Source organism: Euphorbia lathyris, chromosome 5 (genome assembly GCF_963576675.1).
Source record: "Euphorbia lathyris chromosome 5, ddEupLath1.1, whole genome shotgun sequence".
Classification (NCBI taxonomy): Eukaryota; Viridiplantae; Streptophyta; class Magnoliopsida; order Malpighiales; family Euphorbiaceae; genus Euphorbia; species Euphorbia lathyris.
Window position 1 is genome coordinate 85,522,333 of NC_088914.1, and position 25,882 is coordinate 85,548,214.

Below are 25,882 nucleotides of genomic sequence, written 5' to 3' on the forward strand. Positions count from 1 at the left end.
TTTGTAGTATAATTTACTATTTTGTGTAGTATAATTTACCTGGACAATGATTCACCAAATGTATTCGGGCAACTTATTATTGGATCTAATTTTATTAGATATCTGAAGTGGATATTAAAATCATCTTACAATTTAGATTTAATAAGTTTATATCCGGACTGACTAAATACATTTGGTATTAGCATATTCCTATCTCTACGATAACTAAAAAAAGTTAATTAAAACGAATATTTTCAGCATTTATGATGTAAGTATATATTTTATACTTGTAATTTTTCAAATTATTTAAGACATTCAATTAACTTAAAATTTACTTATAAATAAAACATTTAGCTTAAAATTCGTTATTTTATTTTTAAGATATACAACAATTATTTCAATTTTTTAACGTTCTAATATTCAACACTTAAAATTGATATTTATTTTAATTAACATTTAATTATCATTTTTATCAAACAATATCTTACATTGTAAAATGTACGATTATCAATGTAGATAACATTTCGCATCACAATATATCAATATATATAATATTTCCCATCACAATATAGTTAAAATATACATATTATTAGGAAGAAAGTGTACATGAGTTCGTTGCACTTCTAGCTGTCAGAATCCACTCTAAGAGTGATAGTCTAAGGTGCTCCAGATTTAAGATCGGACTTCGTTACTGGTCACGGATTTTGTGCAGGATGATATGTGCACCATAATGAGGTTGAAGAGTAACGTAAACATGAGGTTCATGTCTATAAGAAGGTGAAAGCTCAAATAAAAAGTGTTGCAAAATTAGAACCAATGCTACTTTTGCTTCAAGCATAGCAAAGTTTTGTCCAATGCAAATTCTTGGTCCCTAGCCAAATGTGAAAAATGATGATTCCTCATTCTTTGATGCCTTAGAAATCCTTTCAGAAAATCTATCGGGATTAAATTTTGTAGCGTCTTCTCCCCATAATTCAGGATCTCTGTTGGCAAAATACAATGGGATTTCCAGGCTAATTCCTCTAGGAAGAGTATAATCTCCAAGTTCGGTCTCTTGACTTATCGATCGAACGAGAGATGTTGGCGGATATAACCGTAGAACTTCAAGCAATATCATCTTGACCTGAAAAAACAAAAAACTGCCATAAAAAACGCATGAAGCTTGCAAGAAAAACAATACTTATTGTCCATGTAGTATTGAAACGGAAACTAAAACGAAATGGGAAACGTTATTTATAAAAACATAGTTAGGAAACGAAAATGGAAACTGAAACGAACACGAAAAAATGACATGTTACTGAAGACGACTTTCCGAACTGCAAAGTAACTCATTTCTCAATTAATTTTATTTCCGAAATAGTTATGAGAAATTGTTTCTCAATCCTAACCAAATATTTTATATCTATTTTTTGGAGGGTTAATTAACACCCATGATTCCATCAATTTTGCTCTTTCTTTCTTTATCTCACCGAACTTCAAAATCGGACATAAAAATCACCGAACTCTGTCTTTTATCTACATAAAAGTCCCTAATGAAAGTAAGCGATACCAAAATGACTGTTGATGACTTTAAAATAAAAAAATTCCAAGAATGGAAATTGTTTAGAATCACATTTCCAATTTTCAAAAATCACCATTTTCAAATCTTTTTCGGTCTAACAATCAATTTGTCGTTTCTAACCAAACAATACCTAAATAACCTCAAACCTAAAAAGTTCAAGAATTAAAATTTCTTAGAGTATCATTTCCATCAACTTTATAATGAAGGTTATCTCCTATTAGGATACTCAAAAGTTAAGAGACTTTTATGTTAGTAAAAGACAAATTCTACATCTTTTATCTTCGGTTTTGAAGTTCGGGAGCCACGAGTAAAAGTAAAGTCAAAATTGAAGGAGGGAGCAGTGAGTGAGTGTAATTTACCCAAATTTTAGAGTAAAACAACAAAACAGAGTTACAAAAAGAGAACCAAACGAGCACTTACTATCTTCAAACAATTCAATTGGTCGAAATTCGGATTATTTTTCCCGATAAACTTCATCCCTAGCCTTTTGTTGCCAATCTTGATGCATACTCAAGCAAATCATGGGGATTTTATTAGAGGATTAGGGTTCTCCAACTCCCTAAAAGAATCTTCCATTCATAAATTGACATCTGTCTTACTTATAACAAGTCATCAAATAAAAAATCTCTTCCACAGCAAAACACACGTTCTCCATCTCCCTCCTCTGCTCTCCGTTCACTCCGATTGCCACTACCGATGGAGTGTCGTCGCCGATCCGTTTATGCAATTTTGTTTTGATTCAGATTTTCTGGTTCCCGACCCTCTTCCATTCCATCCATCGTTTAAAAAAAATATGTTATTTCATTTCAATTTCTCTTCTCCCTCTGTCTCTTAACCCATTTTCCCATTTCTCGTCTCCCTTTCTCCCTCTCTCTCGTCTCTGATAATTTGGTTACACCTTCTGTGGATTATCAAGGTTTTATCAAGGAAAACTCAGTCATATATCTCTATAGGCATTGAAGATGTACCAAAGAATGGAAGAAGAAGTCCTTGCAGAAGAATGTTTCTGCAAAAACATAGTTAAAGCAGATTTTGCAAAAAGAATTTAACCAATTTAACCTTTATATGCAGATCAAGAGAGAGAGAGAGAGAGGTGGAATGGGTTAAGAAGCAAGAAGAGAATTTGACGAAGGGAAAATCAATCAGTGACAGGTCTCACTACACTGATGAACAGCCTGAAAGAGAACGGTGGAGATCGGAAATGAAACTTCATCAGCAGCGACAATCTGAGTGAGGCAATCGGAGTGAACAGAAAACAGAGGAGGGAGATGGAGAACGTGTTTTGTTGTGAAAGAGTTTTTATTTGATGATCTGTTATTAGCAGTGGAGAATACAGAACTGCTCGACTGGGGGGCCGATTTGACACTAAGTCGAGCGGACAAATTTTACACCATGCAAAAACGTTAAAAAAATCAACGATATAAAGAGTAGTAGCTAACAATAATTCCAATCATTTCAATAAAAGATAGTTAAAAAAATACACCGCTAATTAGTTCCTATTAGTATAAGCCAACGACTTACTAACAACTTTAGAACTACCAAGAGGTGGCAAGCATATCCTTCGAGATCTCATATTCTGAAAATTTTACAAAATTAGCTCATGATAAACATTCATGAATTTTTTTTTCTCAATGTAACACATCAAGCAATCTCCAAGCAAATCATCTCCCATTCGGTTGTGCAAATCAGTTTTGATAATGTTCATTACTGAAAAACATCTTTCAACTGTAGCTGTTGCAACAGGTAAGACCAATGCTAACTCGATAAGTCGATACACCAAACGATAAATGGTGTGATATTTATTTTTCACCATCTGCTTTGCAAGCTCGCCAATATCACGAAGACCATAAAATGCTTCATTCAATCTTACATCAGTAATGTAGTTTTTAAGCTGATGGCCAAGCTCAATCAAATCAAAGAAGGAAAAATCTTCCGACTACAACCCAGCAAAATAAAGCAGTCTTTCATAATCAAAAGTAGCAAAAGAATCAGAAGGATCAAGACATGTTATGCACCTAAATAGCTCTGAACTTACCTCAGTGAAACGTCTGTCTAATGCTCCAGAAATATCATCAATTACCTAGAATAAAATAGTTCATGAAATGATTAAATATGTCATAATGTCATTTATATTATTTCATTATAATTTATATAGAATGAAGAGAAATCATACCCTAAAAAAAGTTTCCACACGAAAATGATGGTCATACGTCTTTTGTGCTCCATCAATAAGACGTCTAGCACGACATTGAATGACATCCTCCATAGTAGGGACATGTATTTCTCGTGCAGTACAAAAATCAGTGACTTCTTTCAACAAATTATCCCAACCATCTTCCCTAAATTCTTTCAAGTTAATTTTCACCACCTCAATCATACGGATAGCATTTCCTAAATTTTGATCTTTTACTTGTAGGATTTGTGATAATTCATTTGTCATGCCTAAAATATTCAACATCAGTTTTGTAACAAACACAAATTCAAATGACACCATTTTTGCAAGCACATTCCCAGCACTCCCTCGATTTTTCCCATCATAGCCATCCACATGTATATTTCTAAGCACTTCTTCTATTGAATCCCACATGTCAAACAGACGGACTAATGTTTTATAATGGGAACCCCAACGTGTATCTTTTGGTCGAGCTAAATTGATTTCTTGATTCTTACACTTTCCTGTAGAAATTTCATGATTCTGTATCTTGTTCACTACCTTCTCATGATGTAGTTTCAGAAGAGAATCCTTCCTTTTACATGAAGCTCCAACAATATTAACAATCATAGGAATGTAATCAAAACATGTACTCACTGATCCGCTTTGTGCTGCAGCAGCCACAACAACTAATTGAAGTTGGTGAGCAAAACAATGAACATAAAATGCATGCTTGTTTTCATTTAAGATGAGTGTTTTTAGGCCATTAAGCTCACCATGCATATTAAAAGCCCCATCATAACCTTGACCTCTTAGTCTCGATAGTGATAATCCATTAGTCGCAAAGAAAGTAACAATAGCTTTTTTTAAACACTCTACCGTAGTTTCACTAACATGTACTATCCCAATAAATCGTTCGATCACCTCTCCAAAATTATTCACATATCTCAAAACCACAGCCATTTGCTCCTTCACTGAACAATCTCGAGCTTCATCAACCAAAAGAGAAAAGAATTTATCCCCAATCTCATTGAGAATAACTTTTCTCGTCTCAGTTGCACAAGCTTCTATAATTTCCTTTTGAATTGTTAAAGAAGTCAATTGATTATTTCTTGGAGCATTTAAATCAATTACATTCCTTACCTCTTCACTAAGGTCACTAGTATATTTGAGAAGTTCAAGAAAATGACCCCGACGTATTGAGTTTGCAGACTCATCGTGTCCTCGAAAAGGCAAACCTTCCTCCAAAAGATGTCGAATGGCATGTGCAACTGCTGTTAATCGAATACGATAATCAGCCTCTATTACCGAACATTTTGATGACAACACATAATCGAAATTCTCCCTCTGATTTTGATATTGCAACCACTTTTGTTTAGCATAACCGTGTGTACTAGTCTGACCTCCTTCATGACCAATAAAATTTTCTAGAGCTTTCTTCCAATTAGTATAACCCGTCTGTGTAAAGGTAGTATCCCCATACTTATTACCACTGGAAAACAAATAGCAACATAAACAATATGCATCATCCTTAGATACACTATATTCTAGCCACATATATTTTTCAAACCATTTACTTTGAAATTTCCTATTATGTCCACTAATGAGCGTGATAGGGGTATTTTACCCCTATCTTTTAGCGTGATTTACGGGTTGATTTTGGATAAAATAAATAAGTTTAATTACAAAAATAAAATGTTTTGATAAAATAAAGAAATAAAAATAAATCTCGTACTTTCAGTTAATTTTCGGTGCTTTTGATTAGTTTAGGAAATAAAAACGTCAAGCTAACTCGGCTCGCAAGATTTGTATTTCAGGTACGAGCAAGGAGCAAAAATCTACTCACATACGCGGGGCGTATCATCCTTGATGCGGGGCGTGAAACATGTTGTCAACAATAATTGCCTTATCCGCAGACGCCATGTGGAATTGACTCAGCATACGCGGGGCGTATGACACATGTCGGAAATAATTGGCCTAATCCTGAGAGTCAGACTGCACTGTCTCCTTGAGTCAACTCTTCATACGCAAGGCATATCACCATATACGCGAGGCATACCAGGCAATTTCTCAATGATAAAAGCTCAGAGACTCTTTTACGCGGGGCGTACTTCAGCTACGCACGGTGTAAAATCTCCAATTCAAGCAATAAAACTTCAGAGACTCAAACACGCGGGGCGTACTTTAGCTACGCAGGGCGTGCTTGAGACAACAAGATACGGAATTGGTCCACATGCAGGAGATTTCTGACGGAATGGGCACTTACGCGGGGCGTAGACCACCTCACGCGGGGCGTATCATGGGATTTCTGCACCAAATAATATTGCTCCATATTTGTACTTTGTGAAGTTACAACATTGCCCTTGCTTGATGTCTATAAATAGGAAGCTCTTGAACTTCATTTTACACCAAGAAACAATTACACACTAGAGAGCAAACTATACTTGTTTTGATTATTGTTGTAGTATAGATTCAGTTTTTGTAGCTAAACTCTCCACCTCGAGAGCTTGTTCGGTTGTTCCGGCATTTCATCGAAGCTCCGCTCCACCATTCGTCACCAAGCTCGAGAGTTCCACCTCCACGACCTAGGAGACGGCTTTGAGTCCGGTTAGCTAGTTTCAAGGGCGGATTCTCCCCTTTTACGTGCTAATTAGCTTGTACTCTTCCTATGTACTAGGCTTGGTTGTATTCCATTTATATCCATTTCATATTTATAATTTCATGATTTATAATCTCTATTTCCCTTTACGTGTTAGTGTTTGCTACTTGTTTTGATATTGATAATTGATTATTGTGTAGGAGAACGCGATTTCCGACGCCATTCGGGCTATCCTTAGGGAGTTATATAGGTGTTGCCCTACCAAAAGTGACAAACCGGAAACCGTAGGAATTGACAAGCCATGGAACTTACGTGCCCTAGTTTCTAATTCCCCCGCATTAGACACGCCTTGACTAGGAATCACGTAGTCTAAGTGCTTCACGGGTCGGTCCTACTACACTTAGTCATCTTTGCAAGAGTAAACTATTATCCGTATACATTTAGAGTCGTTATTTATCGTGGTTATAACTTATCGATATTCATCACACTTCATAGGGTTTTAGCTACACAAATCTGAGTCGCCAATAGTTAGGGATAGTGTGTAGTTGTGTCTTACTTTACCCCAAAGTAATCGCCGCTTAAATAACATACGAAACCGAGTCATCTAATACTTGTAATTATAAATCCCGTGGATTCGATACCCGATCTTAACCGGATTATTACTTGATACGACGGGGTACACTTGCCCCTAAGTAGTCGTAGCGTCTAGTAGAGTTAAGAGCAATTTATAAAGATCACATCCATAGATATAGAATCCGCACTCATAATATATATATTTCATCGTAGAAACTCTACCACTAGGCGTCGCGCTATCAGAGCATTGATGGAAAATTATGCTCAAATGGTTGACAAGGGCCTTTAGCCACATACCGCCTCCTTACTGTATCTCTGATCTCAGTATGGTAAGTATTAATTGGTTTACCAATTATATCATCGTTGGTAACTTCAACTTCAATACGGGCCCTTTTACCACCTTCTTGCTCAATAGGCCTCAAACTAACATGGGAAGAGGATGACTCAATCAGATTTTTATTGGGTACTAATGTAGAAAAATATTTCTTCATATTTAAGATTCCTAACATGTACAAAATTATGTTTAATCAAACCCCAATTTATAATAATCCCCAATTTATAATAATCCCTCTAATTAATAACAAGCCGCAAGCGTATAGTGTAACAAATTAGAATTTTGATGATTAAAATTTTGATTGGGTTATTGATAAATTGGGGATTTATGAAATCCCCAAATTGTCAATACCCCAATCACAATTTTAACCATCAAAATTTCAATTAAATATAAGTACCAATAATAAAAACCATAATACATAATCAAACAATCAATTAACTTAAATTATAAATAAATAAAAATAATAATTTACTTAATTTAAATTTTAGGTCAAAAAACAAAATAAGAAATAATTTAACATAAAAGCTAATCAAGACAAATAAATATACCCAACCCAATATATAATAAAGAGAAAGAGATCAATAAAAACTAACCTTAATGCTTTTCCTTTTGTCTTGAGTGGATGTAGAGTGCTTTTGAATCAAAAAAATAATTGAGAAAAGGAGCAGAGAGGCGGGCGGCAAGAGAAGAAGAGAAGGAGAAGACAAATTGAAGACATGTCAAATTAATATCAATGAATTGTTGTAGGGCCGCATCAATTTTTTTTGGCCTCGTTTTGGTCCTTCACAGGCCAAAAAAATTTGGTGCTGGATGGGCCTAAATTTAGGCCCATTCTGGACCAATTAATACACCTAATTATTAAAAACAACCGGGGGGCCAAACAATGAACATAAAGCCTTGGAATTTTTTTTATTAAAATAAGGGTTCAAACATATTTTGGTGGCCAAAGGGGCCTGGGCCCCTCTAGGCCCCCTATCTACGCCACTGGGTCTGAGTATTAAAGACATTCCTCTTAATAAAAGTTTCCTAATTATACTCTTTGCATACTATGTAAAGAGCAAGGTGAGTATGGTGTTTCTAGATTGTGCGTATACTGTGAATATTTGGAACGCTTTAGATGTTGAACGTCATGTTGCCTAATATGCAGTGAAGAAAAGTTCTATATTGGAACGTACCTCGCTTTTGACAAAATAGAGGTGGCATGAAATCTTTGGGAAAATGATAAGCTTTGAGATCTTTGGTCATTGTATATTTCTCTTTAGTTTTTTGTAGTGATGATATTCCAAAATGAATTTTAAACTACAACAAAAAAAAAAAAATGAAATGTATTTATACATAAAATACAAAATAATAATAGGTAATAAAACCTATTAAGATTTTTTTACAAAATATTTATACTATAAATAGATTATAATATTAAAAAATAATATCCACTCCAATATCCTCCAATATCTATAGATTTTTATTAACATATATATTCAATATATATATATAAATAAATAAATAAATATATAATTCAAATTAACAAATTTCAAACACTAAATATTAAGTTTAAAATATACTTCAAAAATAATAAATAAACTTTAGGTTTAAAAATTTATAATACAGACAATTACCTTTTAATAATAGGACAATATTCTCCTTATTTTGTACACTCTAACCCACAAATTAATTTTTATTTGTTTATTTTATTTTATTTTGTGGATGTAAGTTTTTTTATTTGCAACTTCTTTTCGGATTCTTCAGTTCGAGTTTTGTCATTAGTTATCTTTTAAGTGGATCATTTTCTAATTAAAGTTTTTTATATACATTACAATTCAAACTCGAGATTGCTAATTTAACTGGCTTGAAACCCATAATCACACACACACATACATATACATATATATATATATATATATAATTATACAGCTAAACATGTATTAATTAATATTATTAAAGATCAATGAACCATTCATTTTTGTAAGCATACTAGTATAAATAAGGCTTAATACATTAATATAAAAAAAATTATCTTTTAATTGTTTACTCTCCATCTAAATTCTTCGTTATATTTACATATATATTAATCTACATATAAGCACAGTTATAATCATATCATAATCTATAAATTTATAATACATTATTAGCACGAATTTGCTCATTTAGTTAATTTCAGCACAAATTTACTCGTTTAGATAATTTCAATCGAATTTCTTCATCTAATAATATCAAACCAGTTCTAAATTAGTTTTTATTTGTTAATATTATAATTTTATTTTTAATTACAATTATTTTTTATTAAATTTTAAGCATGTCTAATCTTACAAATGTTAAATTTGTGATACTTGATATTTTTAGGAAGAATTGTCTAAGTTGGTGTTGAATGCGAAAATCCATTTAGAGGTCAATGGTCTCGGGAATACCATTAAAGAATAAAATGATACTAATTTGCAAAATTGCACAAACAATGATTTTTCTCTGTCATCATCTTGACAAAGGACTGAAATCAGAATATTTGACTGTTGAAGGTCTATTTGATCTATGATTTTTTTTGAAAGAAAAATATGGACACCAAAAGTTGATTCTATCATCAAAAGCTCACTATGAGTTGATGCAATTAAGATTGCATGATTTTAAATCGGTAAAAAACCATAATTCAGCTCTTTTTAAGATTACATCTCAATTAAAATTAGGTGGAGATGATGTTACATATAAAATTATGTTCAAAAAAACTTTCTCAAATGATAACACCCCAAATAACATTAGTACATGTGTCACCACATCGGTTTGCCACATAGGCCTAGAATACTTAGAATTGTCAGATTCTAACTAAAAGAGTATTGCTTTCTCCTCTGACACATGGACTAATAAGGAGTTCTCTATATCCAATTCAGACTACATCCCTTTAGATCCTCCTAGGATCGAGGAACTCCATACGATTCGGAAGCTATCTATTATTTTATAAAAATATATATCAAAGCTTCCTGTTAGAAAGCACATCAGCAGGAGTATGAAAATAAATAGGCAAGTAACTATAAAGAAGTAAGGGGGATAATTGTTAGGGTAACAATTTATTTTTTAACTATCCGCATTCGTCCCATTATATTAATAGGTGTACTTTTTACATCCCATATCTGTTCCATTTAATTCGCGGATATCTGCGAGTACCCACTCATTAAGAGTTAATATATAAAATAAAAAATATTACAAATTTAACAAAATATAAATTTAATAAATCGTTTATCTAAAATTTGAACAAATTGAACCTTAATAAATAAAAATATAGTAGCTTCATGTATCACTCAATGGTTAAAGAACAAAAAATTGATGTTTGAATCTCACGTCTTACATCTAAAAAAATAATATTTTTTAATATATAAAAAAGTTATGACGGATAACGGGTATCAGATAGCCTGAGAGTATTCCCATACCTGTCTCATACTCATCATGATTTTGATCACATACCATTTTCTATAGAGTACTCGTAGTCTCATTATGATCGGGTAATACCGAGTACCCGCGGGTACAATAGCCGTCCCCATCCCTATAAAAAAAGCAACATCCATGTTTGGAATATTTAATTTTCACAAAATATGTATTTTATATATGTTTTACTATTTTAATTTTGTTTTTATTCTATTTTTTCAAATTCTAATGTTGTAATTCCATTTTTGTAATATTTTTATTTTATGACGCAGAGGATAAAAATAACGCAGAGGAAAAGATTTCCTTTTGTTTTTTTATATTTTATTTTGCAAAATGCACCATTTGGCTTATGACTTATCTAAAATTTGTATATTTTGCTCTTAGATCTATTATTCGGTCGCATGGCTAATCACTTATCCGAATTAGTAAAATCACATTCAAAATAGATGAAAAGTTAATTGAAGTTGATTTTGTTAGTGATGTAATAATAAAATGACATGTGGCTGAATAATAAGACTTAATTAACACATAAACAATCTAATGTGGAATTAGTAAAAATTTCCAAACCCCATTGAGTCTAAAACAATACAGTACTTAAATCACCCAAATCAACCAGTCTTTCATGGCTCAAAAACCCATCCCACATTAATCCACATCGCTAATCCTTTGTAACCGCTCGTATAAGGAAAACCGTTGTCACTCTTGCTCGTTGTCTCTGATCACATTTACGACGAATACAGTTACCCCACTCTCACTTTCCCAGAGCAATTTGGTGCTAATCAATTGCCATTCCAATATGCCCCATGTTTGAAGTTGATTAAGAGGAAAAGACTTGAAATTGAAGAGACTGGGTGTATGATTTTCGAGGTTGGAGGTTAGGTGAGAAAATAAGGAGTAAGAGGATCACAAGTTGAGATTGAAGAAGATAAGCGGGCGATGACCTAAATCCATGGCTGCGTCTCGCTCTACGGTGGTCGGCGATACGTCGTACGCTATTGCTCATCTCTTCGGAAGGGAGGCCTTTGCTCGTTTTTCCTCCGATGTCTCTGAAACCAAAATGAATTCATCCAAGGCTTCGCCTTCCTTTGTGGAGGCACTAAAGAAATCCATTCCTGCTACGATGATTCCAGCGTCGACGCAGCCGCTGATCTCTGAGGAGGGAGGTTTCATGGCGGTCAAAATCCCACAGGCCATATATGAGGAAAGAATCAAATCGGTCCAACATTCGGTGATCGGGAGAATCACGCTGGACAAAGGGGATCGACCCTGGAGGCACGCTGAGCTAAAACAGAAATTGAACCATGGTTGGAAACGGAATATGGATTGGAAGCTGATATCATTTGGGAAAGGTTTCTATCAAATAATCCATGCCGGATGCCAGAGAACTCCAAGCAATTTGGGGTCATAGAGCAATTTCGCGAAAGTCAGGCATAATCAGATTCTCACCTTGGACCCCTGGTTTCAACCCAGATTTGCACAAGTCCACCTCTGCACAGGTCTGGGTAAGGCTATACAATCTGCCTAGTGAATTCTGGGATACAAGAATCATTGCTAATATTGCTAGAGTTGTCAGGGTTCCTATACGCTCTGACCAAAATACGGTTAATGGTGAGTTTGGTCATTATGCCAGAGTGCTCATTGATGTGGAGCTGACTCGTGATGTTCAATACAAGCTGCACATTGATACAGATAATCATAAACACTGGATCTACCTGGAATATGAGAATCTATCGATGCTCTACAGTAATTGCTCAGTAATCGGACATTCTGTTGCACAATGTCGCAGAAGGGCTGATGCTAATCCACCGAGCCAAAAGGGCAAACAACAGGGGTACAGAGGTGGATGAAAGCCCCACACGGCTGATGTTAATGCAGATAGTACTCAATCTGTCGATATCTTGCAGAATGAGAAGGCTGTAAATGAAGACAGGATTTTGAGTAATTCCTTGCATCTGGTTGTGCGCAAACCCGATGACCAAGAGAAGGCACTCGCTGGGGACAAGGATGAAAATGCTAGATAGGGTGATTACAGTGAAGGAATCAGTCATTCAGCCTCAGACTCTGAGGGGTCCGAGCGGCCTAAGAACACTCCAAATGAGGTAAACTTCTTATCTGAATCTCCTGAATGGACACAACATGTGATTAGATCAGTTAATAGAGATGTCAATATTGTGAATGATTTTTCCGCTGAAGGCAGCGAATGGATTACAAACTGTAAAAAACCTAAGGCCAGAAAGAACGACTCTCGTATGAAAGGGCGAGTGCGTTCTCCTAACAAATGCACATGATTATTCTGTACTGGAACTGCAGGGGGATCCATAACCAGGGTACCCAATGGGCTCTTAGACTTCTTTGCAGGTCTAATCATTGATGGGCATGGCGCCTAGTGTAGAGCTTTTCCAATAATGACTAAATGTGTATTGCGGTGAATGTGCTATGACTATGGATGTGATCTTTTAAATGTTCTAACTCCACTAGACACTACGACTACTTAGGGGCAAATGTACCCCGTCGTATCAAGTAATAATCCGGTTAAGACCGGGTATCGAATCCACGGGATTTATAATTACTAGTATTAGACGACTCAATTTCGTATGTTATTTAAGCGGTGATTACTTTGGGGTAAAGTAAGACGCAACTACACACTATTCCTAACTATTGGCGATACAGATTTATGTAGCTAAAACCTTATGAAGTAGGATGAATAATGATAAGTTATAACCACGATAAATAACGAATCTAAATGTATACGAATAATAATTTACTCTTGTAAAGACAACTAAGTGTAGTAGGACCGACCCGTGAAGCACTTAGACTACGTGATTCCTAGTCAAGGCGTGTCTAATGTGGGGGAATTAGAAACTAGGGCCCGTAAGTTCCGTGGCTTGTCAATTCCTACGGTTTCCGGTTTGTCACTTCCGGTAAGGCAACACATATATAACTCCCTAAGGATAGCCCAAATGGCGGCGGAAATCGAGTTCTCCTACACAATAATCAATTACAAATATCAAAACAAGTAATAAACATTAACATATAAAGGGAAATAGAGATTCTGAATCATAAATTATAAATATGGAAAGTGAATAGATGAAATACAACCACGCCTATTACATAGGAAGAGTACAAGCTAATTAGCGGGTAAAAAGGGAGAATCCGCCATTGGAACTAGCTAACCGGACTCAAAGCCGTCTCCTAGGTCGTGGAGGTGGAACTCTCGAGCTTGGTGACGAGTGGTGGAACAGAACTTCAATGGAACACCGGAACAACCGAACAAGCTCTCGAGGGGGAGAGTTTAACTACAAAATCTGAATCTAAATTACAATAATAAAAAAGAGTATAGTTTTTGCTCTCTAATGTGTAAAATTGGGTTGGTGTCAAATGAAGTTCAAGAGCTTCCTATTTATAAACATCAAGCAATGGCAATGTTGTAATTTCACAAAGAACAAGTATGGAGCAACATTATTTGGTGCAGAAATCCCATGATACGCCCCGCGTGAGGTGGTCTACGCCCCACGTAAGTGCCCATTCTGTCAGAAATCTCCTGCATGTGGACCAATTCCATGTCTTGTTGTCTCAAGCACGCCTTGCGTAGCTAAAGTACGCCCCGTGTGTTTGAGTCTCTGAAGTTTTATTGCTTGAATTGGAGCTTTTACGCCGTGCGTGGCTGAAGTACGCCCCGCGTAAAAGAGTCTCTGAGCTTTTATCATTGAGGAATTTCCTGGTACGCCTCGCGTGTATGGTGATACGCCTCGCGTACGAAGAGTTGACTCAAGGAGACAGTGCAGTCTGACTTTCAGGATTAGGCCAATTATTTCCAACATGTGTCATACGCCCCGCGTAGGGTGGCATACGCCCCGCATATGCTGAGTCAATTCCACATGGCGTCTGCGGATAAGGCAATTATTGCTGACAACATGTTTTACGCCCCGTGTAAAGGATGATACGCCTCGCGTATTTGAGTAGATTTTTGCTCATTGCTCATACCTGAAATACAAATCTTGCGAGCCGAGTTAGCTTGACGTTTTTATTTCCTAAACTAATCAAAAACACGGAAATTTAACTGAAAGTACGAAATTTATTTTTATTTCTTTATTTTATCAAAACGCTTTATTTTGTAATTAAACTTATTTATTTTATCCAAAATCAACCCGTAAATCACACTAAAAGATAGGGGTAAAATACCCCTATCAAACCTCCTCGGAATTTAAAGTTTTACTTGTCCTCGAGTAAAAGAAATCGAAAGACAAGTGATTGAGAAAATTAAGAAACAAACCGAAGGTTGGTTTTGCCAAGTGTGTGATTTCAAAGTTATGGTTTTATGCAAAGGTTTCGGTAAGTACCTACGCAAACAATTGAGTGCGAAACTTGTTTGAAACCTCCATGATCAAGATTTATAGGCAATATTAACGGGGATTGATTATCTTTTGAGAACCCGATAGTACCTCACCAAGGGATTTCGCTCTTACGCTCAATTTTAGGTGGATCGGTGTTTTAGCACTCTTCTTTACACTTACTCGAGATCATGTTGAATTTACATTTTCATCCAGGTTTTTCCTCCTAAAATATGGTTAGGCAACATTAAAAATGAACCCGGAGGGGGTTGTAATGTGGGTGGCTTCTTTAGTGGTTAGTTTAAAGAAACTCGAGTTCAAAAATACCGTTTTGTGATTGCACCGTGTTTTTATTTATTTCGGCCTTGGCGAATTTTACAAAATATACTTCAAAATTTCTCGGGTGGAGCTTGAGAATGCCTTTTTATTTTTATCGTACCCTTTGTTTTGCTAGAGGCACAAAAACAATATTTTGAAGGCTTATGGTGCTCGTTTTTTTTAAGGCCGTGACTTTTTTCGAGTGATTTGGGTGCAAATTGATTTTGTCGGTATTCGAACGAGAGGAAAAAGGGTTAAATGTTAAAAGGGTATTAACAAAAAGATTGGTTAATAGGCTCGAAGGGGTTTCCTAATGTTCAATGAAAATGAGAAAAATAAATTAAGAAAAATTAGCCTACGTGGGTTCGGTTTATCATCTATTGCCTTTTTACCAAAAATAAGTGTACTTAACCCGGTGTTGGATGCAAATTCTATGAGTCGAGTGAAGTCAAAGTTCTCGAAAAATTGTGAAAGAATTAGAGTTCTCGTACGAACTCCTTTAGGCTCAAAAATACCTCACAAAGATTCGGGTTTAAATTGTGTACTATCAAGTCTTCGCTAAATTCTCAACTATCCCGTTTTTATTGCCTTTTCAAAGTTCATTATGAAGATAACATTTGGGTTAAGACTCAATGCCTTAGTTTAGTACTAACCTAAGCTTTGCACAAATTCCCTAATTTCAAAATCAAAACTAAAATTCCTTAATTAGATCATCCCCTTGTGTCGACGTCTTTTATTTTTGATGACAAATAACGGAACTTTAATTAATTTCCGAATGAGGGATAGCGTGTCGGGAAAAATTTAAAAGAGTCGATAAAGTAGTTTAATTATTTTGTTGGTTATAATTTTTTTTTATTATTTTTGTTTTTGGTAGTGCAAAACAAACGTTAAGTGCGGGGTTGCACGTCCCTCCGTGTTATTTAAAATGACGCCTGTTCCAAGGGCGTCGTAAAAAGAAGTTAAAACAAAAACAAAAATAAAGGTAAGGAAGGAAAAGAAGACCCTTAGTGGTCAGGGGCCCTACGCGAGGCATGCCTAGGGGGCGCCCCGCGTAGGGTGGCGTTTTTATCTCTTGTTAAGTCAGAGACTCAAATACGTGGGGCGCAGGAACAGGGCGCCCCGCGTGTTTGAATTTCTGAACTTTTTTAAGTAGGAGAATGCAGGGTACGCGGGGCGTACCATGGGGTATGCCCTGCGTGGTGTTATTTTAAACAACAAAAACAAATACAACGAAAGCACAAAACACAAACGAAATATATTAGAATGAAAACATCGTACACTACAAGCATAAAAAATAACACAGGAAATAAAAACAACATCAAAAGGAACTACATAAAGAAAACATAAAAAGAAAAACGGAAACTATGGTTGTGGTGGAGGAGGGTTTCCGTGGATGTTGAAGTGGGTGTAGAAGGCGTTAGTGAATGCGTCAAAGCTAGCCCTATCTCCTTGCCTTTGAGCTTCGGAGGCATCGAAGCGAGCATCTAGGGTATCGAAACGGGAGTCGAAATGGGCCCGATCACGACGTTGATTATCCTCCAAAATATCCAACCGAGCATAGAGAGAGTTGAAGTCGTGGAGGGGTGGAGGACTAAAATTGAGGCCTATATCCGAATCCGAACGCTCCTCCTCGTGAGAGTGAGCCGCCCCCGAGGTTTCACCCGGGCCCGAGGTGGAGCACCTTAGGGATTTGAATGCATTTTTCTCCACGGGCCGAGGCAAAAGGCTTGGGAGGCGAGCAAGGGCAGCCTCGCCAAGAGCGGAGGTGGCGAAAAGAGTGACGAGATGACCCAACCCGATCTTGCCACATTTTCGGGTGGAAATATGGTGGAGTTGGACGGCCACAAGATAGGAGAAGTCATAAGCACGGTTTGTTGGCACAACAATAGAGCGCCAAAAGTTCGTCCTTGTTGACCTTGGTGGATTCCGACTTCCTCGAAAAGTAGAAGGAGATGAAGCGATGGAGAAGTTGGAGGATTGGATCACGGATGAGAGAGGGGCGGAGGTTGGAGACATCATAATCCTCGGACCCGGTGATGGAGGTCCAAAAATTATGAGCGGAAACACCCTCGGGCCAATGGGAGATACCATCTTCCACTTGTTTGGTGAAGTGATTGCGGAGCCATTGGGTGTCAATGGTGAAGGGGTGGTTGTGAAGGCGGAAGTTGAAGAGGGTGGCACCAGGAACATTGTTAGAGGTGAGGGTGGTGTAGAATTCCAAAACTAAGGAGGGGTAAACGTGGGGCCGTGCAAGAAAGTGATCGTGCCAAGAGAGGGCACGGAGGCGCTCCACGAAAGGTCCGCCAAGGTTGAAGCGGTCAAGAGTGCTCCGCTCAATGTATGGGAGCTCCATAAAGTGGGCGACGGAAAGTGTTTGGTAGTTCTCGGCCTCCCCCTCTGTTAGGAGATGAAAAGGAGCCCGATGTAGGCGGGTAAGTGGTGGTGTCCCCTCCCGTTCGGGTGACGGTAGTGGTTGTTGATTTTGTGCGGAACGGGAAGAACGGGCCCTAGTGGACCGTGGGGGACGCATGTCAGCGGTGTGTTTTCGCCTAACCATGGTGTGAGTGAGGGGTTTTAGAGAGTGTGGAGGAAGGTTATGGGAAGGTTGAGTGAGTTGTGAGGGAGAAGAAGAAGAAAATGAGGGGTTTATATAAGGGGGGAGTGGGGAATCCAAGTAAAACTCGGATTCCCAGAGGGATACGCGGGGCGTGAAGGGGGGCACGCCTCGCGTATCGCACCTCCTACCCCTTTTTTTATAGAAAAAGGGCGAGGACGCGGGGCGTATATGGGGATACGCCCCGCGTAAGAGGGGAAAGTGGAAGGATTTTTTCGGGTTTTTTTTTTATCAGTTTTATGATTTTTAATTTTATGGTTTATGAGTTTTTAATGAGTTTTTATGATTTTTATGTTTAATTATTAATTGTTTGTAATGTTTTTATTTTTAAGTTGTAATTAAGGAGGTAGTTAATACAAATTTATTGTGGAGGGAGTTTTGAATTTGAAAAGATGGAGGTTGATTGGATGGAAGAGAAGGTGGAGTGTGGAAGTGGAAAAGGTGTATAGGGAAGAGGAGTGATGGGAAGTTTGAGGGAAGAAACTTCCATGGGGAGTTGTAATTTGCAACTCCCCGAGGATACGCGAGGCGTGCCTGGGGCACGTCCCGCGTGTCCTCCCACGTGGCATTTATTCTTAAGGGGTTTATTCACCGATGGGTACGCGGGGCGTGATAGGAGATACGCCCCGCGTAGTGTCTTTTATTGAGCAAAATGGGCAGACACACAACTACCCGGGGCGCATGGAGTTGTACGTCCCACGTAGCTCAAAAAATTTTTTGGATTAATATGGGATTTGTTTTTCCTTTAATTTATGAAAAATAAAATAAAAAAAATAAAAATAGAAATGAAGATGAAAATTTATAAGACTAAATCCAAGAAATAAAATGAATCGGCCGGAAAACGAAATGTGGAAAGTAAAAGTTGGGAACGAAAAACTCCCTTATTCGAGCTTGGGTTGCCTCCCAAGAAGCGATACGTTAGAGTCAGTGAGCTCGACTTAGAATTTCCTCCTAGGTGTATACTTCCATTCGCATTAGAAATTTAAATTCTTGAATAAACAACCCGTACCTGCAAAACGGATTGTTAGCTTCAAAAGAATTTAACAAAAACCAAAAACTATATTTACAGAAATTATAGAAAAGTTTAGTTTGCTCCCTTTTTGACTCATTTTGTAGTTCAAAAAGAGCGAAATATTCCGAGGTAGAAGGAACCTCCGACTCTTCTAGCTTTGGATTTATTTCCATGGGTCCGCACACAACCGGCTCATCGATGTTCGTTTTCTCACAACTGAGATGACCTTTATTATTTGGGGAATCCTTTTGAGAAAACTCACTTAACTCGAGCTTCCCATTTTGACAAACCGAATTGGACTCTTGAATTGATTCGTCCGCGGCAGAATCAAGAGGAGACTTCAATCTGGCCCATAGATTTTCCAATTCCCTGAAATATGTCTCAGTGTTAGACAATCCTTCATGAATATCTTTAAGCATAGAGTTTACCACATTGAATTTCGAGGTTGAGTGTGGGCATTCATCATCCATGCGGTCGTCCCACCGATGACGACTATGAGGCATCATACCATGAAACAAATCATTAATATCAACAAGAACCGAAATAAATTATTCATTAAAAGAGAAAGTAATATTTACAAATGCTTAAACTAACAATAAAATGTTTTTGTCTAATATTGTAAGAAATCATAAATCCCCGGCAACGGCGCCAAAAACTTGATGGGCGTGGCGCCTAGTGTAAAGCTTTTCCAATAACGACTAAATGTGTATTGTGGTGAATGTGCTATGACTATGGATGTGATCTTTTAAATGTTCTAACTCCACTAGACACTACGACTACTTAAGGGCAAGTGTACCCCGTCGTATCAAGTAATAATCCGGTTACGACCGGGTATCGAATCCACGGGATTTATAATTACAAGTATTAGACGACTCAGTTTCGTATGTTATTTAAACAGTGATTACTTTAGGGTAAAGTAAGACGCAACTACACACTATTCCTAACTATTGGCGACACAGATTTATGTAGCTAAAACCCTATGAAGTAGGATGAATAATGATAAGTTATAACCACGATAAATAACGACTCTAAATGTATACGGATAATAATTTACTCTTGTAAAGACGACTAAGTGTAGTAGGACCGACCCGTGAAGCGCTTAGACTACGTGATTCCTAGTCAAGGCGTGTCTAATGCGGGGGAATTAGAAACTAGGGCCCGTAAGTTCCGTGTCTTGTCAATTCCTACTGTTTCCGGTTTGTCACTTCCGGTAAGGCAACACCTATATAACTCCCTAAGGATAGCCTAAATGGCGGCGGAAATCGCATTCTCCTACACAATAATCAATTACAAATATCAAAACAAGTAATAAACATTAACACGTAAAGGGAAATAGAGATTATGAATCATAAATTATAAATATGGAAAGTGAATAGATGAAATACAACCAAGCCTAGTACATAGGAAGAGTACAAGCTAATTAGCGGGTAAAAAGGGAGAATCCGCCCTTGGAACTAGCTAACCGGACTCAAAGCCATCTCCTAGGTCGTGGAGGTGGAACTCTCGAGCTTGATGACGAGTGGTGGAACGGAACTTCAATGGAACGCCGAAACAACCGAACAAGCTCTCGAGGGGGAGAGTTTAACTACAAAATCTAAATCTAAGTTACAATAATAAAAAAGAGTATAGTTTTTGCTCTCTAATGTGTAAAATTGGGTTGGTGTCAAATGAAGTTCAAGAGCTTCCTATTTATAAACATCAAGCAAGGGCAATGTTGTAATTTCATAAAGAACAAGTATAGAGCAACATTATTTGGTGCAGAAATCCCATGATACGCCCCGCGTGAGGTGGTCTACGCCCCGCGTAAGTGCCCATTCTGCCAGAAATCTCCTGCATGTGGACCAATTCCATGTCTTGTTGTCTCAAGCACGCCTTGCGTAGCTAAAGTACGCCCCGTGTGTTTGAGTCTCTGAAGTTTTATTGCTTGATATGGAGCTTTTACGCCGTGCGTAGCTGAAGTACGCCCCGCGTAAAAGAGTCTCTGAGCTTTTATCATTGAGGAATTTCCTGGTACGCCTCGCGTGTATGGTGATACACCTCGCGTGCAAAGAGTTGACTCAAGGAGACAGTGCAGTCTGACTTTCAGGATTAGGCCAATTATTTCCGACATGTGTCATATGTTGAAACACCTTTCCACATAATTTTGATTTGACAAAATTGTTTAAGTATAATTAAAAACATATTCTAAACACACTAAGTTTAAATGCTTTGATTTATTCTACTAATGTGTTTGTTCAATGTTTGAGTTAAATTGTTTATAAGATACAAAGTTTAAACGACCCAAAGCCCAATATGAAATCAAGGCCCAAGTCAAACAGTTTAAGACAACTCGGCCCGCGTATGTCAAAACGTTGTCGTTATGGACAAAACGCAAATCAGCGAAAGAAGGATCTAGAAGACCTTCAGGGAACAACTTCGGGACGAAGCTGCTGAGTTGATTCGACAAACTGTACAAGACAGCAGCTGGCTAAGGAAAACTTCCAGACAAAGTGTTTCCACTTTGGGTAAAGTTCAGACGACATAGTATGCTGTCTAGTTGAGTTACCATAAATGGAGAGACACTCTGCCGAGCTGACCAAAAGCTGACCGATGACAGAAGATACTCAAATCTGATTGGCCGAGAGCTCTGAGCAAGACATGGTGACAACGACAGGAAGTCGTTTCCCTCCAACGGTTATTTCGAAATTCGAAATGACCGATTTCCAGACGTCTCTATAAATAGTGCCATCAGAAGCTTCATTCAACACAGAACTTGATCAAGCCATTACACTGACCAAATTTCTACACAAGTTCTGCAAGCAAAAAGCAAAGCAATCTTACACTAAATTTCATATCTTTTATGTAAAAGTCTAGAGTGATTATTCAATCATCTAAGGTGTCTTAGCAATCATTGTTTAGGACAAACACTTATCATTTCTAGAGATTAGAAAGGAGAGGCTGAGTACTTGGTTATAGTACTCAGCAAGAGTTTAGGATTGAGTAGAGGTATAGAGGAATGTACTCTTATTATACTCAGTTGCTAAGATTGTAAAAGGTTTGAGGCTCTAACTTTAAAGAGCTCAGTAGAGGATTCGAAAGCTCAGAACGTGTTCCAGGGACAAGACATAGGCTTAGAAGCCGAACCTGGATAAATCTGCTGAGTAACGCATTTCTTACCTTAAACTCCTTATATATATTGCTTGCTTAAATAACCAAAAACTGACCAAGTAAAGAGGTCAAGCTGAGTTGTGCGTATCGAACATCTGAGCTCAAGAATAGACTCTAAGTGCTATCTCCTGACTCAAGTTAAGAAACTGACCTAGTCACCAGTTGACTAAGCCAGTATTTTGTTGTTTACTCAGCGCCGCTGTTAAAACCTTTTCTCTTAAGAAAAGAAGTCTGCCCTAAATTAGAAAAAGTTTAAATAGTTCCTAACACCCCCTTGGAACTATACTTGTAACGTTATAAGGGACCAACAATTGGTATCAGAGCTTAAAATCTCACTATAAAAGGTTTAACAACCTTGAGCTGATCCCCACTATGGGCAAAAATAGCACTCGGTTTCTCCCAGGAAACCAAACAACTCAGATATTGCCTGAGGGGCTGTCCATCACTCGGCATCCCCTATTCTTCGGGTCTAACTATACCTTCTGGAAGAATAGGATGAAAAATTTCATTCAGGCTACAAACATGAGTGCCTGGCTATCCATAGTCCAAGGCCCATTTATACTTGTCGAAGTTGTGGCTGGCCAAACAGTTGTTAAAACTGAGGCCAAATGGACAGAGGATGATCTCAAGAAGCTACAAAATCATGCTTCAGCTATAAATATGCTTCACTGTGCGCTCGATGCTGCAGAATATAATAAAATCTCAGGTTGTGAGTCGGCACAAGAGATCTGGAAGAAGCTGGAGGTCATAAATGCTGAGGGTATATCTGACATGAATGCAAGGTTTACCAACATCATAAATGAGCTCAAGAGACTTGGGAAGATCTTCCCTGAGGAAGAACAAGTCAAAAAGATACTCAGGAGTCTTCCTAAAGACTGGTAAGCAAAGAAGACCGTTGTTGAGGAAGCTCAGGACTTAACCACCTACAAATATGACGAACTCATCGGCTCGTTGCTGACCCATGAGATATCAATGAAAAACTTCGAGGTGAAGGAAAAGTCTGAAGACAAGAAGCAAAAATCTCTTGTCATGAAAGCTGACTCCACTGATGGGAGCTCAACAGATGATGAGGAGATGGCTATGTTCGCAAGGAAGATGAAAAGGTTGTTCAGGAAAAATAACAAATATTCTAGGAAGCCTTACAGAAAGTTTGATAAGTATAAAGCTCAGTCCAGCGACAGCAAATACAAGAAAGACAACTCAAAGCCCATTACATGCTTTGAATGTCATCAAACTGGCCATATAAAGTCAAGCTGCCCCACGCTGAGGAAAGATAAGAAGAACGACAAAAAAGGCAATGGTGGCTACATGGAGCGACAGTGATGAGTCTTCATCAACAGAAGCTGAGGCCACCGAGTCAGCGAAGATATGCTTCATGGCTGACGAACTTGTTGAGTCGTGTGTCTCTGAGCATGCTGACCCCTCTGTTGCATCTGACGATGAGGAGCAATCAAATGAGGTAATATCACTTTCCCAGCTCAGAAACGAAATGGGTAATGCCCTGAGTGATCTCTATACACTTGTCAAAAAGTGTAATAAGAAAATTAGAGCACTCAGCAGGCCCTGTGACGAGGTTGAAGAGGTCAAGCTGAGTGACCTCAGATACCTTCTTCAGGACAACTCAACTTTGCATGATAACATGAAGATCATACATGAGTCTGTCTCTGAAGTCCAATCAGTTTCAAAGAAACTGAGAAAGGACGTCACAACTATCCAGAACCAATTAAAGGTTCCAAATAAAAGAAACATTCCTCTGAGAACTCAGTACCAAGGTACTCAGCAGAGATGGAATCCCCAGCGGAATGTCCAGTATGACTTCTATGGGAAGAAAGGTCACACCACAAAGGTGTGCTGGCATTCTCAGCACTAGGGTGCTGACCAGTCAGTGAGACAACCTAAACAGAAGGTCAGCTGTGACTTCTATGGAAAGAATGGCCATACTGTCCAAGTATGCCGCCATAAAATAAAATATGATGCATTACCTGTTAAACCTAACAAGCCAGGACCCAAAAAGAATTGGGTACCTAAAAGCAACTAGTTACAATGCAGGTAAGCCTGAGGTGTGCTGAGAAGTCAAAGATGTGGTATATTGACAGCGCATGCTCGGGGCATATGACTGGTGATGAAACTCAATTCATCACGTTTGAGCGTAAACGAGGAGGAAGCATAAGTTTTGGAGACAACAAAAAGGGTAAGATAGTAGGGTCAGGAACCATTGAAGGTAATCCTACTATTGAATCTGTCTCCCTAGTCAGCGGACTCAAATATAACTTACTCAGCGTAGCTCAGCTATGTGACAATGGGAGAAAAGTTATATTTGATGCTACTGGATGTAAAATATACGAGGGTAAATCAAATGAGTTAATCTTAACTGCCCCTCGCATAGATAATGTCTTTATGCTAGACTTAGAGAAAAAGTTTTCAAAAACTGTATGCTTAGTATCAAAGGAAGAAAATTCCTGGCTATGGCACATGAGACTTGGTCATGTAAGCAAGAACCTCCTGGCCAAACTAGCAAGAAAGCAATTGGTTGAGGGACTGCCTGAACTTAAATTTGAAAAAGATCAATTATGCCACGCTTGCCAAGCTGGAAAACAAACCAAACAATCTTTCCATAGCAAAAACATTGTCTCAACTAAGCGTCCGTTAGAATTACTACACTTGGATCTCTTCGGTCCAGTCCAGCCGCTGAGTCTGGGTGGAAGAAGATTTTCCTTGGTCATTGTAGATGACTTCTCTCGGTACACTTGGGTCATCTTGCTGAGTAGCAAGGATGAGACCTTTGAGACATTTTCAAATTTGGTTAGAAAAATTGAAAATGATAAAGACCTAAAATTGGCTCACATCTGAAGTGATAATGGTGGAGAATTCAAAAACCAAAAGTTTGTTGAATTCTGTGAAGCCAGCAGCATTGACCATAATTTCTCAGCTCCTAGAACACCACAACAAAATGGGGTTGTTGAAAGGAAGAACAGAACTCTGGTTGAAATAGCCAGGACAATGCTGGATGAGCATATGCTTCCAAAGTATTTTTGGGGAGAGGCTGTTAACACAGCGTCCTATATTCTTAATAGGGCTCTAGTTAGACCTATATTAAAGAAAACCCCCTATGAACTTTGGAAAGGATGAAAGCCCAACATTGGATACTTTCGTGCCTTTGGTTGTAAATGTTTTATTTTGAATACCAAAGATAGCTTAGCAAAGTTTGATTCAAAAGCTGATGAGGCTATCTTTTTAGGCTACTCAACAAATAGCAAAGCATACAGAGTTTTCAATAAACGAACTCAAACTTTAGAAGGGTCAGTACATGTTGAGTTCGATGAAACTAACCCTGCAGGTAGATACCAGCCACTGACCGAGGATGATCCACACTCAGCAACCGCTGACCAAGAACCAGCTGCTGAGTCATTCACTAAAAGGCTGACCAAGAGTAAGAGTGAACCTAAGATTGTTTTCACTGAGCAGTCTACTTCTGCAGAGATTGTTGAAACACAGACAGCACAAGACATCAATCTACCTAAAGAGATAAGGATTCCAAGAGGGCACTCAGAGAGTGCAATCCTTGATTCTGTTGGGAATACTCTGATGACGAGGAATCAACTCAAGAGGTACCTCAGCAATGTAGCCTTCGTCTCAGTTCAGGAACCTAAGAACTTCGCTGATGCTGAGGAAGATGAATTCTGGATGAGCGCAATGCAAGAGGAACTCAACCAATTCAGAAGAAACGATGTATGGGAGCTAGTGACACATCCAAGGAGTCAGAAGACCATTGGAACAAGATGGGTCTTCCGCAACAAACTGGATGAGCAAGGAAATGTAGTCAGGAACAAAGCAAGGCTTGTAGCTCAGGGCTA

The 25,882-nt window shown here is 37.9% G+C and overlaps 1 protein-coding gene across 3 annotated transcripts; it reads right to left on the reverse strand.

Moving 5' to 3' along the window:
* Window positions 1–476: 476 nt before the first annotated feature.
* Window positions 477–7,879, reverse strand: LOC136230937 (uncharacterized). 3 transcript variants are annotated; one of them, XR_010689614.1, is made up of 5 exons: window positions 7,792–7,879; window positions 3,714–7,287; window positions 3,576–3,620; window positions 1,961–3,476; window positions 969–1,102 (listed from the first exon to the last, which is right to left on the reverse strand). XR_010689614.1 is itself a non-coding variant. In XM_066020151.1 (4 exons), the coding sequence occupies exons 2-4, from the start codon at window positions 5,247–5,249 to the stop codon at window positions 851–853; spliced, it is 1,833 nt and encodes a 610-aa protein (XP_065876223.1). In that variant the 5' UTR covers window positions 5,250–7,287; window positions 7,792–7,879; the 3' UTR covers window positions 477–850. The 3 variants fall into 3 exon arrangements, 2 of the variants coding, with proteins under 2 accessions (XP_065876223.1, XP_065876224.1); XM_066020151.1 differs by lacking the exon at window positions 1,961–3,476 and having other exon boundaries at window positions 477–1,102; XM_066020152.1 differs by lacking the exon at window positions 1,961–3,476 and having other exon boundaries at window positions 952–1,118.
* Window positions 7,880–25,882: the final 18,003 nt, after the last annotated feature.

Bases quoted from the DNA above. Each gene is read 5' to 3' on its own strand.
- LOC136230937 (XM_066020151.1), bottom strand. From the start codon at position 5,249: ATGTGGCTAGAATATAGTGTATCTAAGGATGATGCATATTGTTTATGT. The intron at 3,621-3,713 runs GTATGATTTCTC...ATTTTATTCTAG, and splicing joins GTGTGGAAACTTTTTTTAGG to GTAATTGATGATATTTCTGG. The intron at 1,103-3,575 runs GTAAGTTCAGAG...TTGTTTTTTCAG, and splicing joins TAGACAGACGTTTCACTGAG to GTCAAGATGATATTGCTTGA.